Below are 15,541 nucleotides of genomic sequence, written 5' to 3' on the forward strand. Positions count from 1 at the left end.
TTTTTATCCACCACACATGGGTGTGGGACCAGCTGTTTTGCATGTTTGCCTCTCCTACCCGCCTACATGAATGTGGCTTCTTTAATTCCTTGGTTGTTGGACTTCCATACAACTTGATTTTCTGACTATTCTGGGTGATATTTGTTTTGTAGTCTATCTGTAATTTTTGCTGTGGTTGTGTAAGGTGGCAAGCAGTGTTTACCTACATCTCCACTTTGATTGGAAGTCTAATCTTAGGTACATTTCAGAACAAGATATTGTATATATTGTGAAATTTTTAAAAATCATGGTAAAAGATAAATTGAGCTACAAATGTAATGTAGAGCAAATGGAGGGAACTAACCTAGTTAGTTCTTATTAGAAATGTAGATGTCAGTGTTTTTATAAGGGCACTATCCCACTCCCATTCTCTGGTAATTTGCATCTTAGAAAGTACAAGACATGAATTAAAACACTGTCAAGATAGTTTCTGATACTAGAGAATGAGCTTGAGAGAAGCAGTTTTGGAATGATATCAAGTAGTGTTTTAATGCAGAAGTCTTAAAATAATTGCGCATGTTCTTATTTTATATTATGAATAATTTGAAGGTTTTTACCAACTTTCTAATTTCTTATTTAATTATTGAAGCTATAGTCCTATATATAACTCCCATACACACACAAATACTCTACCTTTGTGAATTCTACCATCCAACTCTGCTGCTCCCTTGGGAATAACAGCTTTCACATAAATGCCACCATGTCTGACACTGGTATTCACACCTCCCTAAGTAGAAAAGGACAAATAAAATAACATTTTGTAATACAAAAAGGTTTGCAATCCATTTTTCAAATCAGAGAACTAGAACACATTCAATTTATCAGCAAAAGCAGCTGCAGCATGTCAGCACATGCAATTACTTCAAACCCCAGGAATATTTCTAGCTAAGTTTTCCAAATGTTAAAGTAGTTACTTTTTAGGAAAACTCCTTATTCAGAAAATAACAGACCTTGACAATATAAAGAATTATTTTTACTTTGTAAATCTACACCATGCATTATAAGCAATCAGAAAGCACAATCCATCTTTGTAAAATTAGTGTGAGAACTTAATAGAAAAAATAGCATATGGAATAGAACATTTCTGATCATATATGCTAATCTGAAAGCAAATCTCATGAATTAAGGAAAAATTTTTTTTTCATTTTGAAAGATTTTGAGAGAAGTTTGCTTATATTGCAGATGAGTGACGATAAAATTCTAAAGAAGTGCAAAAGGAAAAAGTTATATTTTTATAAGTTCTACACAGTTATGTCTTTTTGATATTGGTATACTAATAGTTCAATTTCTACAATGTTTCTAAACTGCGTTTCATAACCAATATCCTTTAAATATCGTGATACTGTTACCATTTAGGGTATAGGATATTCATTAAAAGAATTCTAAAGTAATTTTAGCAAATAGCCTATGCTCATATTTATAACTACCTTAAAAATATATATATTCCTTGGGAACCTCTAATTTTAAAATACTAACCATGTTTACAAATTAAGATATATTAGAGAAAGAAAGGGCATATGTATTAGACTTGAACTGTTTATGATTTATGTTAAAACATACTATTCCATGCTCATATAGAAGCTATTAAATGTCTGCAGAGCATACTTGTTAATTTTATATTTTCCAAGTTTTACGTCAGATTAAGCAAGTATGAAATCTATGGGGGGAAAGGCAGCATTTGTCTAATTTCTTTAAACCACAGTAAAAAGTGACTAGCACACTCAAGTTTTTCAAAAAGTTTTAAGATATGGTTCAATTTCTGATTTTGAAAGTATTTGACAAGTTTCTTTTTTGAAGCAAAATAATTCAATTAATAAATTGGAATACAATATGCTGCTGGAAATGGAGAAGAGAAAACATTTGAAAACCTTGTCAAACAGTACCGTGACACTTATCCCCAAGCTGTTATCATTTTTAGTCAGTTCAACCTCAAAGGTATCTCCAGGTTTAGGAGGTGATGAAGGAAAAGTTTTAAAATTCATTTTGTTGGATGTATTCACTGAGGAGGAAGATTCCTTAACAAAGAAAAACAAACAAAAGGATTTCTTGTTAGGCTCAAAATGAATTACTACTGGAAGATTCAATATGTATTTTTGGGGAAGATTAAGAAAAAACAAGATATTAAAGGGTAGAGTGGATTAAAAGATCATGAAGGTTGGAAGTGATCTTCTAGATCATCTAATTCAATGCCTTCATATTTTATGTTTTGAGGAAATTGAAAGTCTGGAGATTAAAGGGCTTGCTTCAGGTCAAACAGCCAGACATGGCAGAGGGAAGCCCAGAACCCAGGTCAAACCTGGCTTTTACATAATCCTTGTTCAAAGCTTTTTGAAAAGCATTCCCATTTCTTTTAAAAATCAATATCTATTAAGCAATAGCTTCTAATTTAGAAGATTTTAAGATGAGTAGGCTTTGTGTTTACTCTATGTTTATAAATCCAATATAAACATAGGCACAATAGCTGAGTCCCATTTATAAGGACACAACCCTCTTATGAAGAATGTTGGTTTTTCAGTAAAAAAAAAAAAGGCTTAAGGTTCTTTTCTGAATTGGCTTGTAAGTGTTAAGTTTAAGTTTATATCATTTCTAGGAAATGAGCAATTTTCTATGTTGTTGTTCTTACTGCTACACATCAAAACTTCAGAAGGATTTAGGTTATCTATAATAAAGTCAACTGGCCATTCCATGAACTATTTAGGAACACTATTTTTCAGATATTAAATTCTCTTCTAACAGGAAGTATGCAAGAGATAAATAACTTGGAGAAAACAGTCATACTCTGATTATTAAATTCCTTTGTGTTATCAGGTAACAAGTTCCCAGAATAATAGCCATTTTAGAGTTAGTATTCAAAGCTGCTAATTTCTCTGAAAGTTAGCATCAAATGCAGTAGCAGTTAGTAGCATAATATATAAATCATTCCTTCTTTCCAGAATAATGTAAGTAGTTCACAGCAGGTTGTCCTGCTCTACAATACATTTTCTGTTTGTTTTGCTAAATATAAAATAAAGATTCAAATTAAACTATGCCTTTTTTGATGTTTGATGATCCTGGCTGCTGGAGTAAGTGGCTTCATCCATGTCTGAATCTCCACGATCAGAGTAATCTGTTGCATCAGAAATGCCTGGTTTTTTAGCTTTGCTTTGGTTACTGTCAGTAGAAGTCCTTTTCTTTTCAGTTGCTTTGGATATCACAGAAGGGGAAGGGCTGCCATGCTGGGATTCTTGCCAGGTTCGGTCACCTACATGGCTCGCAAAGAACCCATTGACCTGGCTCTGGGACAAGCTGGCACTCTCAGTCCTGGAATCTTGAGAACTCAGGCTTCCTTCCCGCAGACCTCCAGACAGCCCAAAAGAGCTCTCTGAGATGTGCCTCAGGGTACCACGTGGCCAGCGGTGATCCTCGGGAGAATCTACAGCACTGTCTGGCATGTAGGAAGGTTTCTTCATGTAATTTTTCATGCCGTTGGCGATGTGCACAGGGGTAGAAGGCACTGAAAGTCAAAATCCATCAATGAAAATAACGGGTTAATGACATATATCTGTGCTTACACACCTGCACAATGTTCCCTAATGATTGATGGGAGGATTTTACACAGGATATCACATACACCACACCTGACCCAGGGCCTATTTTCATGACAAGAACCCAACAAATGTTGCAGATGCTTTCTATTTGCTTTGCTCCTCCTTCTGGTCATTCTTGAGGCAAACTTTATTGAAATGTGTACTCCCTTCACCTTAAATCTCCACTTCCACCTATTTCAAGTGAGTCTCCTCTGCAAAGAATTTATTGATTCCCTAATTTGGGTCTCCAAAAATCCTTAGGGTTTTTTGTTTGTTTGTTCAATAGTATTTTATATAGTCACACGACTGCATTTCTTGGACTCCAAATAACCATCAAGAAAGACAACTCTAGATTTCCTATATATGGTTCTTAACAAAAGCAACTTAAGAAGGTTTTCCTAAGATACCAACCATATGGGACATTTGCAAAAGAATTACAGGTGCAAATTTATAAGAAACTAAAAGTTTTCTGTAGCAATCAAAGTCAAGGAAAACTAAAGAGTAATGAGCAGCTAGAGAGAAAATATTTGGAACAATAAAAAAATAATCAAAGAGTTAGTATCTTTAATATACACAGAGTTTCTAAGTCAATAAGAAAAAGTCTAGAACTCCTTTGGAACAAGAGCATGCTACGTAAATTGGAAATTAGGAGTAAAATCCTCATAACTAATAAATATATGAAAAAACATTCTCCTTGTTGACCAAGGATATGCAGTTTAATGCAGTTTTCTTCCTCTTTGCCTAACAAGAATGGAAACGATAATTTCTCACACCACTGATGGTGTGAAGAACACTATCATTATCCAGTTGGTTGACCATAAACTGATAAAACTTGGGCAAACTGATAGCATTTGTCAAAAATTTAAATGTGCTTGAAAGACATAGGGTAGCTGAATGGGTAAGAAAACGTGACCCACACATATGCTGCCTACAAGAGACCCACCTCAGAACAAAAGATCTACACAGAATGAAAGTAATGGGATGGAAAAAAATATTCCAAGCAAATGGACAAGAAAAAAAGTGGGGGTAGCAATACTAATATCAAACAAAACAGACTTCAAAACTAAGGCCATAAAAAGACACACAGAAGGACACTTCATAATACTCAAAGGAAGAATCCATCAAGAAGATATAACCATTGTAAACCTATAAGCACCCAACATAGGAGAACTCATATATATAAGGAAAATCTTGGAGGACTTTAAGAAAGATATACACAGTAATACGCTGATAGTAGGAGTTTTTAACACTCTGCTGACAACAATGGATAGATCTTCCAAACAAAACATCAGCAAGGATATTCTGGAACTGAACGATGCATTAGATCGAATGCACATAACTGACATATATAGAACCTTTCATCCCAAAGAATCAAAGGACACATTTTTTTCAAATGTACATGGAAAATTTTCAACAATAGACCAGTTGATAGGATACAAAACAAGCCTCAACAAATTCAAGAAAATTGAAATAATAACAAGCATTTTCTTGGACCACAAGGGGCTTGAAACTAAAAACCAATCTCAAGGAAAAAACTGAAAAACATTCAAACTCATGGAGACTGAAGAGCATGCTATTAAACAATGAATGGGTCAATAATGAGATCAAGGAAGAAATCAAAATGTTTCTGGAAACAAATGAAAATCAACACACAACAGTCCAAAACCTAAGGGACACAGTGAAGGCAGTCCTGAGAGGGAAGTTCATAGCAATAAAGGCCTACCTAAAAAAGATAGAAACATTTCAAATAAACGACCTAACCCTACAGCTTCAAGAACTGGAGGAAAAAACAGCAAATGAAGCCTAGAATGAGTAGAAGGAAGGAAATAATCAAGATCAGAGCAGAACTGAATGACTTAGAAACAAAAAGAACAATTCAAAGGATCACCAAATTCAGGAGCTGGTTCTTAAAAAAAAAGATAAACAAAATTGACAAGCCTTTAAGCAGACTCACCAAAAAATAAAAATAAAAAATAAAATAAAAAAATAAATAAATGAAGGGAGAGGACCCAAATAATATCAGAAATGAAAGAGGAAAAATTACAACTGATACCACAGAAATACAAAGGATTGCAAGAAATTGCTATGAACTATATGCCAAGAAATTTGAAAACCTTGATGAAATGGACAAATTTCATGAAAAATATAACCTTCCAAAACTGAATCAAGAAGAAGCAGAAAGTCTGACAGCTGGTGAAATGGAAGCAGTAATCAAAAAACTCCCGGCACAAAAAAAGCCCTGGACTGGATGGTTTTACAGGAGGATAGCTAACTCCTGTCCTTCTCAGACTATTCCAGAAAATTCAAGAAGAGAGAAGACTCCCAAACTCTTTTTATGAGGCCAGTGTCATCCTAATCCCAAAACCAGATAAAGACACAACAAAGAAAGAAAACTACAGGCCAACATCGCTGATGAGTATAGATGCTAAAATCCTCAACAAAATATTGGCACACCTTATGCAGCAATACATTAAAAAGATCATCCACCACAATCAATTAGGACTCATCCCAGGGATGCAAGGATGGTTCAATATCTGCAAATCAATAAACATAACATCACATTAAAAAAAAGGAAAGAAAAAAATCACATGATCACATCAATAGATGTGGAAAATGCATTTGATAAGGTACAGCACCCATTTGTGATAAATAACACTCAGCAAAGTGGGAATAAATGGGGCATACCTCAACATAATAAAGGCCATATATGAAAAACCTACAGCCAACATCATACTCAATGGGCAAAAACAAAGCTTTCCCACTAAGCTTGGGAAGAAGACAAGGATGTTTGCTTTCACCATTTCTATTCAACATAGTATTGGAAGTCCTAGTTACAGTGATCGGACAAGAAAAAAAAAAAAAAAGACATCCAAATAGGAAAGGAGGAAGTAAAACTATCATTGTTTGCAGATGACGTGATAGTGTACAGAGAAAACCCCACAGACGCCACCAAAAACTACTTGACATAATATGTGTATTTGGCAGAACAGCAGGATACAAAGTCAATATTTAAAAATTGAAGGTAGTTTCGTACACCAACAATGAAATATCAGAATCAGAAATCAGGGAAAAAATCCCATTTGCTATAGCAACAAGAAAAATAAAATACCTAGGAATAAACGTAACCAAGGAGGTAAAAGACCTGTACACATAAAACTACACAACACTGAAGAAAGAAATTAAGGAAGACACAAATAAATGGAAGCATATACCATGTTCATTGACTGGAAGAATTAACATCATCAAAATGTCCATACTACCCAAAGCCATTTATAGATTCAACTCAATCCCAATTAAAATACCAATGATGTAGTTCACAGATACAGAACAAACATTTCAAAAATTTATATGGAACGACAAAAGACCCTGAATAACCGAAGCAATTTTTAGAGAGAACAACGTAGGAGGGATCACAATATCTGATATCAAACTATATTACAAGGCCACCATAATCAAAACAGTGTGGTACTGGCCTAAAAACAGACACATAGATCAGTGGAACAGAATAGAGAGTCCAGAAATTCAGGCAGAAAATGAGTTTTTTCTGAATTCATGTTTCTTTTGCCAGAATAATGGCGAGTAATGGAACCCAGTGTTCTGCTTTTTTGGGTCTTGGTGGCTTAAAACTCAGAGATATGCAACAACATTTTCAACTGTAATCATCTTCCTTTGCTTGAGATTTAGACTACAATCAGATTACAGGCTCTTTTGGGCAGTGGTGGTTTTTTTTTTTTACCTGTTGTGTGTCCACAGTAAACAAGTGCTGAAAATATTATTTATATATGTACATATTATATGCATACCCACAACAGACATGTAAAATTTAGTGAATAAAAGAAGAACCCAGCCATCTGCATCTACACTTGATCTTCAGCTAATATATTACTATTTTTTATATTTCCCAGTATCTTTGGAATCCAAGAAATTTACATGTGTCTAGTATATTAATGTTTTTGAAAAATATTGCTAAAAATGACAGCTGAAACCCACATTTAAGTGCTCAATATGTACCAATGTGACAAGTCTTCACATGCATTATCTTATTTAATTTTCACAATCTACAAGATAAGCACTTTTATATTCACCATTTGATATAGGAGCACAGTGAGGCTTAGCAAGTTCAAGCCATTTACTCCAGGTATGTAGTGCTAAGTGGTGTAGACAGAATCGGATGCTAGACTCTAGCCCTTCCCATTGCCCACTGCATCGCGCTAGGCTGGACAACATGTGCAGTGTGTGCTTCTTTCATAGACACCCTGTACCGTTTGACCCTCATGATAACTCTGTGCCAGGCAGACAAGGCAGGCCCGAGATTGTCTCCTCTTTAAAGACAAAAACTACTGTGGCTCAAGAGGACTCATGTCATCCAGCTAACAAGTAGCTCAGTCATGGCTCAAACTTAAGTTATCTGATCCTCATCAAGTGGTTTTTCTCCCACAATATGCCAATGGCAGGGATTGAGACAAAATCATATAATTGTTTTGAAATTTTTAGTATGTTGTTATCCTTTCCTTTCTATAACCTGGTTGAGAACAGGATTTCACAGACATTATATTTCTATCTGTTGTGTTTTGTATTACATAGGCAATGATAAAGAATTCCATTTCTGATTTGGCCTAAGTGATGGAAAACACCAAGTACTCAGGAGAATTTATTCAGTATTTAAGTGCCATCAATTTTGTACAGCAAACCCATTTTTATTCCGATACAGTTGACCCTTGAACAACACAGGTTTGAACTGCATGGGTCCACTTACACAGAAATTTTTTTCAATAAATACTTGTACCATTTTTGGACCATGACTGGGAGTTTGCAGATGTGGAGGACCGATTGTATGCATTGATCTATGCCATATTATAAAAGGGACTTGAGCATCTGTGGATTTTGGTACCCATGGGGGGCTCTGGAATCAATCCTCTAAGGGGAGACAACTTAAATTTTTGGGGAGTCAAAAGTTAGACAGGGATTTTAAATTGTGTGAGTGGTTGGTGCCCCTAACCCATGGGTTGTTCAAAGGTCAACTGTATTACTAAAGAGGAATGAGATAGAAAATCTTAGAATAAATCAAAAAGTTATAGTGACCCATAAAATTAATGCAATCAGAACTATACGTCTAAAATTTCCAGAAAGGAAATAAGGAACTTAAACCTAATTATTGGACCAAAGTACTGAAGTTCTTAAGAAAATGAAACAGAACACAGTTAAGCAACATTTATATTACCTTTAGATAGCTTTTCTTTTGGCTGAGAGATAACAAGTGTCACATCTTCAGGTGCATTTTGCAAAATTTCAATTGCAGCATGGTGGCTGACCCCCTCTAAGCTCACACTATTTACGGATATCAAACGGTCTCCTGTAAAAACAGACAACCAGTATTTTCAATAACAAAGAGAAATTCATTCTAAATATTGGAAATGTCACTCCTCTCATTATTTTTGTTTTGCCCAAGTTCCACTTTTGACATCTGTGTAAATTGGTGCCAATCAGTAAAATATTCAGGAAATTACCTAAATGTAAAGTACCTGGCTTTAAGCTTCCATCCAAGTCAGCTGGTCCTCCGGGAGTAATTGAACTAATAAATACACCTAGATCCAGTCTTCCCATCTTCTCCCCACCAATAATTTGAAATCCTGTGAAACAGCACATTTTAAAAAGATCTTCATTATACTGGTTGTTTTCAATGACTAACGATTAGCCGGTCTGATGCACAGAAATGTGGAGACTGTCAAAGCAAATGTGATTAATAGGTCATGTATGTGAGATGGGACCACTAAATTTGGTGAAGGTATTGCTTGTAAGCATTTCATCTTTGGTATTTCCTGACTGGGCAAGTGGGGTGAGGTGTTATGAGTGGGCAGCCAGTGTCCTGATCAGAAGTATGTTGTGCCTCTATGCCAACTCTATACTATGGGCTTTAAGAATTTCACAGTGACTCACCTAAGCCATACTTTGCGTCTTTTTTCAGGTTCACCAAGGTGATCTCTCTTTCTGGTGAAGATGCTATGCTCCATCGTTTGTGTAGTCCATCTATTGAAAATGTTAATTTTAAGAGAAAATAAACATAACATGCTCAGGCATTAAGACTGTTTGTTTGTTCCAACTTAAATGTTAACAAAGCTCATTAATAGATTGCTCATTCATTATAAATTTATATTTTAAATAATATAATGCCATCATCTTATGTTTGGATTGAGATTCATAGTTTACAAAATGACTATGTTATCACATTAATTCCTTATGATTCTCTGTGAAATAAATTATTTGTTAGAAATTAGTAAATAAATCAGAAGTAAATAAGAGGTTAAAGAATTTGAGTGGGCTTAACTCAGCTAGTACTGGCAAGAACTGAATCTTAAAAGCTAGGTTTTCGGACTCCATGTCTTTTCTGCTGCTGTTGACTTCCTGAATTTGACAATGCTCAATCACTGTTGACTTCCTGAATTTGACAATGCTCAATATCTATGGAATTTCCTATTAATAAGTAACAATTAATAAGCAGTTGACATTTTTGTTTATGAGTAAAATATTCATGGTAATTTGTGGAGTTAAATAGCAATGAAATGATTTATTTTTAGAAATTTCAATAATGACTTGGCTAGCACATTTACATTCTCCAAGAACTTTATTTCTTATTTTATTTGTGGAACAATCTCATGAGGTAGGTAAAGAGACTTTGAATCAATATTTTGTGGATGAGGAATAAACAATTCATGACTGGTTCAAAATCACAACTAGTATCGCTGCCCAGCAAAATGTCATCAGTACTTGATAAATGCTAAATACTACAATTAACTTTTTATTTCCACTTGGTTTAAGCAGGTAATCATTCATAAATAGCTCCTAAATTAAACAAATGTCACTTAATTGTCATTTTAATAACAATTCATCATCTACTTAGGAATCCAATAATTTGAAACACACGCACCCTCCTCTTCTTGTTATGAGCTGAATTGTGACCCTTCTCTCCCATGTACCCCGCAATTTATATGTTAAAGCCCAAACACCCAGCACCTCAGAATTGAGCAATTTGCAGACAGGTTTTTAAAACAGGTAAGTTAAGTTATAACTCAGTTAAGTTATAATGAGGTCTTTAGGGCAGGCCTTACTCCAATATAACCTGTGTCTTTATAAGAGGGAAACTGAATACAGACATGTGAAGACATGTGCATACATGTGAAGACAGAAAGAAAAGATCATCGCCTACAAGCCAAGGAGAGAGACCTTAGAAGAAATGAATGTTGCTAACACTTTGATCTCAGACTACTAGTGTCCAGAACTGTTAGATAATAAATTTGTTGTTTAAGCCACCTAATTTATGGGACCTTGTTATGGCAGCTCTAGCAAATACATACCTTCTTAATGTCAATTATAATTTTATAGTTCAAACTGAATCTGTGTATGTGGTGGTGGTAGTGGTGCTAAGTGAGTTCAACACATTCAGAAGAATATTTTTGTAAACTAAATCTTCAAATTCATCTCTACACAGTTCCTAAATATATTTGAGCTTTATAAAAATTAGAAATTACCTTCCAACATATGATTCACCCATGGTTTAAAATTGTACTGTTATAAACAAGTAGTAAGTTTACTGTACAATATATATATTAATGCTTAAATGATATATCTGATACTTCATATTCTAAAAATAAATTCCTCTAATTTCAGAAAATATCATTTGCTCTCTGAAGTAAATTAACCTTGTCCCTTAAACACCAAGCATCAGTGCATATTTGCTAACTCCCTGTAGTATACATGTCCCTGTTTTGTTGTCCTTTGACCAAAATTTAGTTATAAACTTAGTTATAACCAATAAGAATAAACAGTAATTGAGTATTCCTAACTTATTAAAATACCTCCCCCTAATCACTGAACAATGTTGTGAAGAGCCTTAATATACATATTAGGTATATATGTATAAGTATAAACTCTGAGTTACTTAATGCCTAGCTTAATATTATCATCTAAACATCCACGATGCTTTTATCCTAAAATAGACAATTAACTCTAATTTTCAGCTAGAATCAATACAAAATACAGCAGAACGAAACCCATAAAATAAAATAAAACAAATAAGGGAGTGAGGTCACATTAGGTATTTAAATGGGAACTTTTGTGCCCATTGTGAAGACAAAGTTCATTTACTTTATATAGAGTGTTTTTGCCTTCAATTATAAAACTGATAAATATTCTCAGTGTTCCTCAGGAGTATGTGCTAGAAAGTCAGAGATATCAATTCAAAGAATAAAAATGCCATTTTCTTTTCCAACATACACACTAATAAGATTGGTTATTAATATTGCTTATTTGGCTGGTAAGTGTGTGTATGTTAAGATATATCCTAGGTAAACATTACTGGATTACACACAGACACACACAGCCCCCCCCCTTACTAAATCTGCACTATTTTTGCATACTTAGTTTCTTATAAAGAAACAATGCCTAAGCTCTCTATTATACGAGGACTCACCAGTGAGATTTGAGTATTCATTTATTCAATTATTCTTTCATCCTTCAAATGTTTACCAAACAATTTTCTTGTCAAAGTCCCTCACTAGGCAATTTGAGAACATAAAATGAGATAATGTACATGAAAGCCGCTAGCATAGTAAATGTGAGCTGAATCAGACCAAACCTGTGCAAGAGCAAAGATCTAGCCTGACTGACAAAGAGAATGTTGTTCAGACTGTTAGTGAAACAGCTGCAAAACAAAGGCATGAGTAAGGCCTATAAGAAAGTAGAGGCTTCTTCCTGCCAGAAATAAAGATGTCAAGAAAATGGAGTCAGATTTTAATAAAAGGATTATGGAGATGGTTCTACAGCAAAAACTAAGGCATTAGCAAAAATTGAGATGGAAAGAAGGCAGGGAGAGTTCTGGGGAAATGCCATTGATGAGTTTGGCGAATATAAGACTTGAGTAGGGAGGAGCTGACTGTTCTCTTGGAAACAGAAACTTTGCTATTCACTTGTTAACGTGAGGGCAGAAGGAAGGAAAAATGTTGGTGTGCAACTACATGTTACTAGGTAGTACTGTGCACATGCCAAGTTTTTATTTATCCTTGTATTCTACTCACATAGATTTTCAAATATTTTTCCATTGGTTTAAAGAAAGAGGGAGGAGGAAGAATCTGAGAGTATATAATACATGACAATGAAATTTAAAGGTATTTATAGACTTCAATGAAGACTGAATAGAATTTATGGATCTCTGAAACTGAAGGTAGATATTTCAAGTACCAAGGCATTTCTGAGTTAATTACTATATGGAAACAAACAGTAATATTCAAGGAGTACCATACTGTGCCATGTATAATGTGCTTCCATGTATAATGTGCACCCATGTTTTTGGCCCAAAGTTTCAGGAAAAAAATCTTTTAAAAAATTTTTTTAATTCAGTTATTTATTTATATATAGATACTTGTTTTTTGTACTATTAAGGAATTTTAGCATTTATTTTTGAACATAAAAAAATTTGTGGTACAAGAAATTTTATGTTACAAATAACTACAAAACACAAGAACAGATGAAAGGTATTTCAGGTACTACCCATGTATAACACACATGCTTATTTTCCCTCAAAAATTTGGGCACAAAAGTGTGCGCTATACATGGAAAAATACAGTACTTATCTTTAAATCCTTAAAATAATTTCCTTTCTCAATTAATGTGCTATATGATCCAGCAAATTCTGCAAATATTTTAAAGTAAAAAAAGAGCCTCAACTTGAAATTTCCACTTCTCTGAGTGTTTTTCCACTTTTCCTGCTGTATTACCACGTTACTATCAGTGTCATTTTCAATAATGTACTTGGAAAATATCTAAATCTAATAGATGCATAATTTAGAGACAAAATGTATACCGTGTCTGCATTAGACTGTTGTTCCAATGCTGCCTTTCTCTTCTCTCATAAGGATCATGTGGACATCTAGTCCCTAATTAGAGTAACCATAGATACGAATAATACATTTATCTATGAGTAAATTAATTGAATTTTCTAGTAAGATCATCTCTAATAAGGCCAAAGCCATACAGGATGGGGCAAAAGTAGTTTTACTATTGTGTGTATGGAAAATAATACAATAATAAGTAATACAAGAATAAAGTGTTTTGCATACTCACAGCTGTACCTACTTTTGTCCGACCTTGCCTAATCAATCTAAGTATGAGTCAACATCTATTTTTTTTGCAAGAGAAACTAATTTCTTGGTTATAGATATAGACCCTGGTCAATTATAGGGCAGCTCCATGTCATTGATTCTAAGCTTAACTGGACTACAGGTAGAGAAGACTCTGGATAAATCCATCACTTACCCTAGGGGGAAAAACCCATTTCAAATCCTGGGGATGATGGGTCAGTAGCACCATACTGGTGTATAAACAAAGAGGTATTTTTCATTGTTATACTACTAATACAGTAACTGCTCTGGTGGTAGTTAAGGGGATCATAATGGAAACTTTGGTGTTTTATTTCTGCCAGTACTAAATATCTGACTGTTTGGGGCCATATAACATCTTGGGGACTCATTTAACTCATCCATAAAATACAAAGACTTGGTTTGGATAGACTTTTAAGTTCCTTTTGGTCCTCAATTTAGTTGATTTTATTTTTTACTTCTGGTTAATTCCCATATCTGTTGAATCTTTTGTGAGCACTTTGTACTTTTTATTATAATTTTTAACTTTTTATATATTCTAATTAAACCTTAGGTGGAAAAAAACAGCATTTAAAATCACATTGCTCCTCAACATTTGAGTAAACAAAGTATGTTTTACAATCTCACTTGTTTGTACAATATTTTATTACTTGGAATAAATATTTACCGTAAGAAGATGGAGGTGTAGATAAAAACGGCTTGCCTCCTTGTACAACCACAGCAAAAATTACAACTAAACTACAAAACAACTATCACCCAGAATCATCAGAAAATCGAGCTGTATGAAAGTCCAACAACCAAGGAATTAAAGAAGTCACATTCATTCAGATGGGTAGGAGGGGTGTAGATGCAGAGATGTGGAATGGGTGGTCCCACACCCATGTGTGGTGATAAAAATTGAGAGGGATATGCCAGGAGCAAGGGAACCCGGCCACACATCAGACCACCCAGCCCAGGGTTCCAATGCCTGTAAAATAGGCCCCCATTAACTTCTGGCTGTAAACACCAGCAGGGGTTGGTGCAGCTGAAGCAGCTATGGGATTCTCAAGCGCCTCCTCCTCTTAAAGTGTCCACAATAGACTTAGGACTTATGCAGACTCACTTCCTTTGGGCTGTAGCACCAGGGCAGCAGCTTGAAGGGCACCAGTGTGATACAGGGAGAAAGTGAAGTATCTGGTATCAAGGTGGGTGCTAGGAGAGAGCTTCCTCCCAGACAAAACTCCAGAGGTCAGGCAGCAGCCACTGTTCCTTTTCTGAGCCCTCCCCCATACAGAGCCACAGAGTGATGACACCATATCTGAGACTTCATCAACTTGGTTCACATGGGTTGCTCCGCCCAAAGATTACCAAAGGCTCCACTCCACCCAACTTACTGGTGCACTTTTCTACAGTAGGCCACACCACTGAGGGCATCAAGGAAGCTCTACCTAACACATAGAAACAAACACAGGGAGGCTGCCAAAATGAGGAGTCAAACAAATGTGGCCCAAGTGAAAGGACAGACCAAAACTCCAGAAAAAGAACTGAACAAAATGGAAATAAGTAACCTATCAGATGCAGAGTTCAAAACGCCGGTAATAAGGATGCTCAAGGAACTCACTGGGTACTTCAACAGCATAAAAAAGACCCAGGCAGAAATGCAGGTTACACTAAGTAAAATAAGGAAAATTACACGGAATTAATAGTGGAGTGGATGAGTCTGAGAATCAAATTGATGATTTATAACACAAGGAAGAAAGAAAATTCAATCAGAACTGCAAGAAGAAAAAAGAATCCAAAAAAGGA

At 35.0% G+C, this 15,541-nt stretch overlaps 1 protein-coding gene across 1 annotated transcript in view; it reads right to left on the reverse strand.

The window, feature by feature from the left end:
- The window catches only part of PTPN13 (protein tyrosine phosphatase non-receptor type 13), a 198,351-nt gene that overhangs the window by 44,822 nt on the left and 137,988 nt on the right, over positions 1-15,541 (reverse strand). The window contains exons 21-26 of the mRNA XM_054591769.1: positions 9,543-9,632; positions 9,128-9,235; positions 8,827-8,958; positions 3,069-3,532; positions 1,923-2,054; positions 673-766 (exon numbers count right to left, since the gene is read on the reverse strand). Of these exons, the coding sequence (XP_054447744.1) occupies positions 673-766; positions 1,923-2,054; positions 3,069-3,532; positions 8,827-8,958; positions 9,128-9,235; positions 9,543-9,632 (1,020 nt within the window). The remainder of the gene's footprint in view (positions 1-672; positions 767-1,922; positions 2,055-3,068; positions 3,533-8,826; positions 8,959-9,127; positions 9,236-9,542; positions 9,633-15,541) is intronic.

Source organism: Pteronotus mesoamericanus, unplaced genomic scaffold (genome assembly GCF_021234165.1).
Source record: "Pteronotus mesoamericanus isolate MK-2021 breed Mesoamerican mustached bat unplaced genomic scaffold, CSHL_Meso_final scaffold_232, whole genome shotgun sequence".
Lineage (NCBI taxonomy): Eukaryota > Metazoa > Chordata > Mammalia > Chiroptera > Mormoopidae > Pteronotus > Pteronotus mesoamericanus.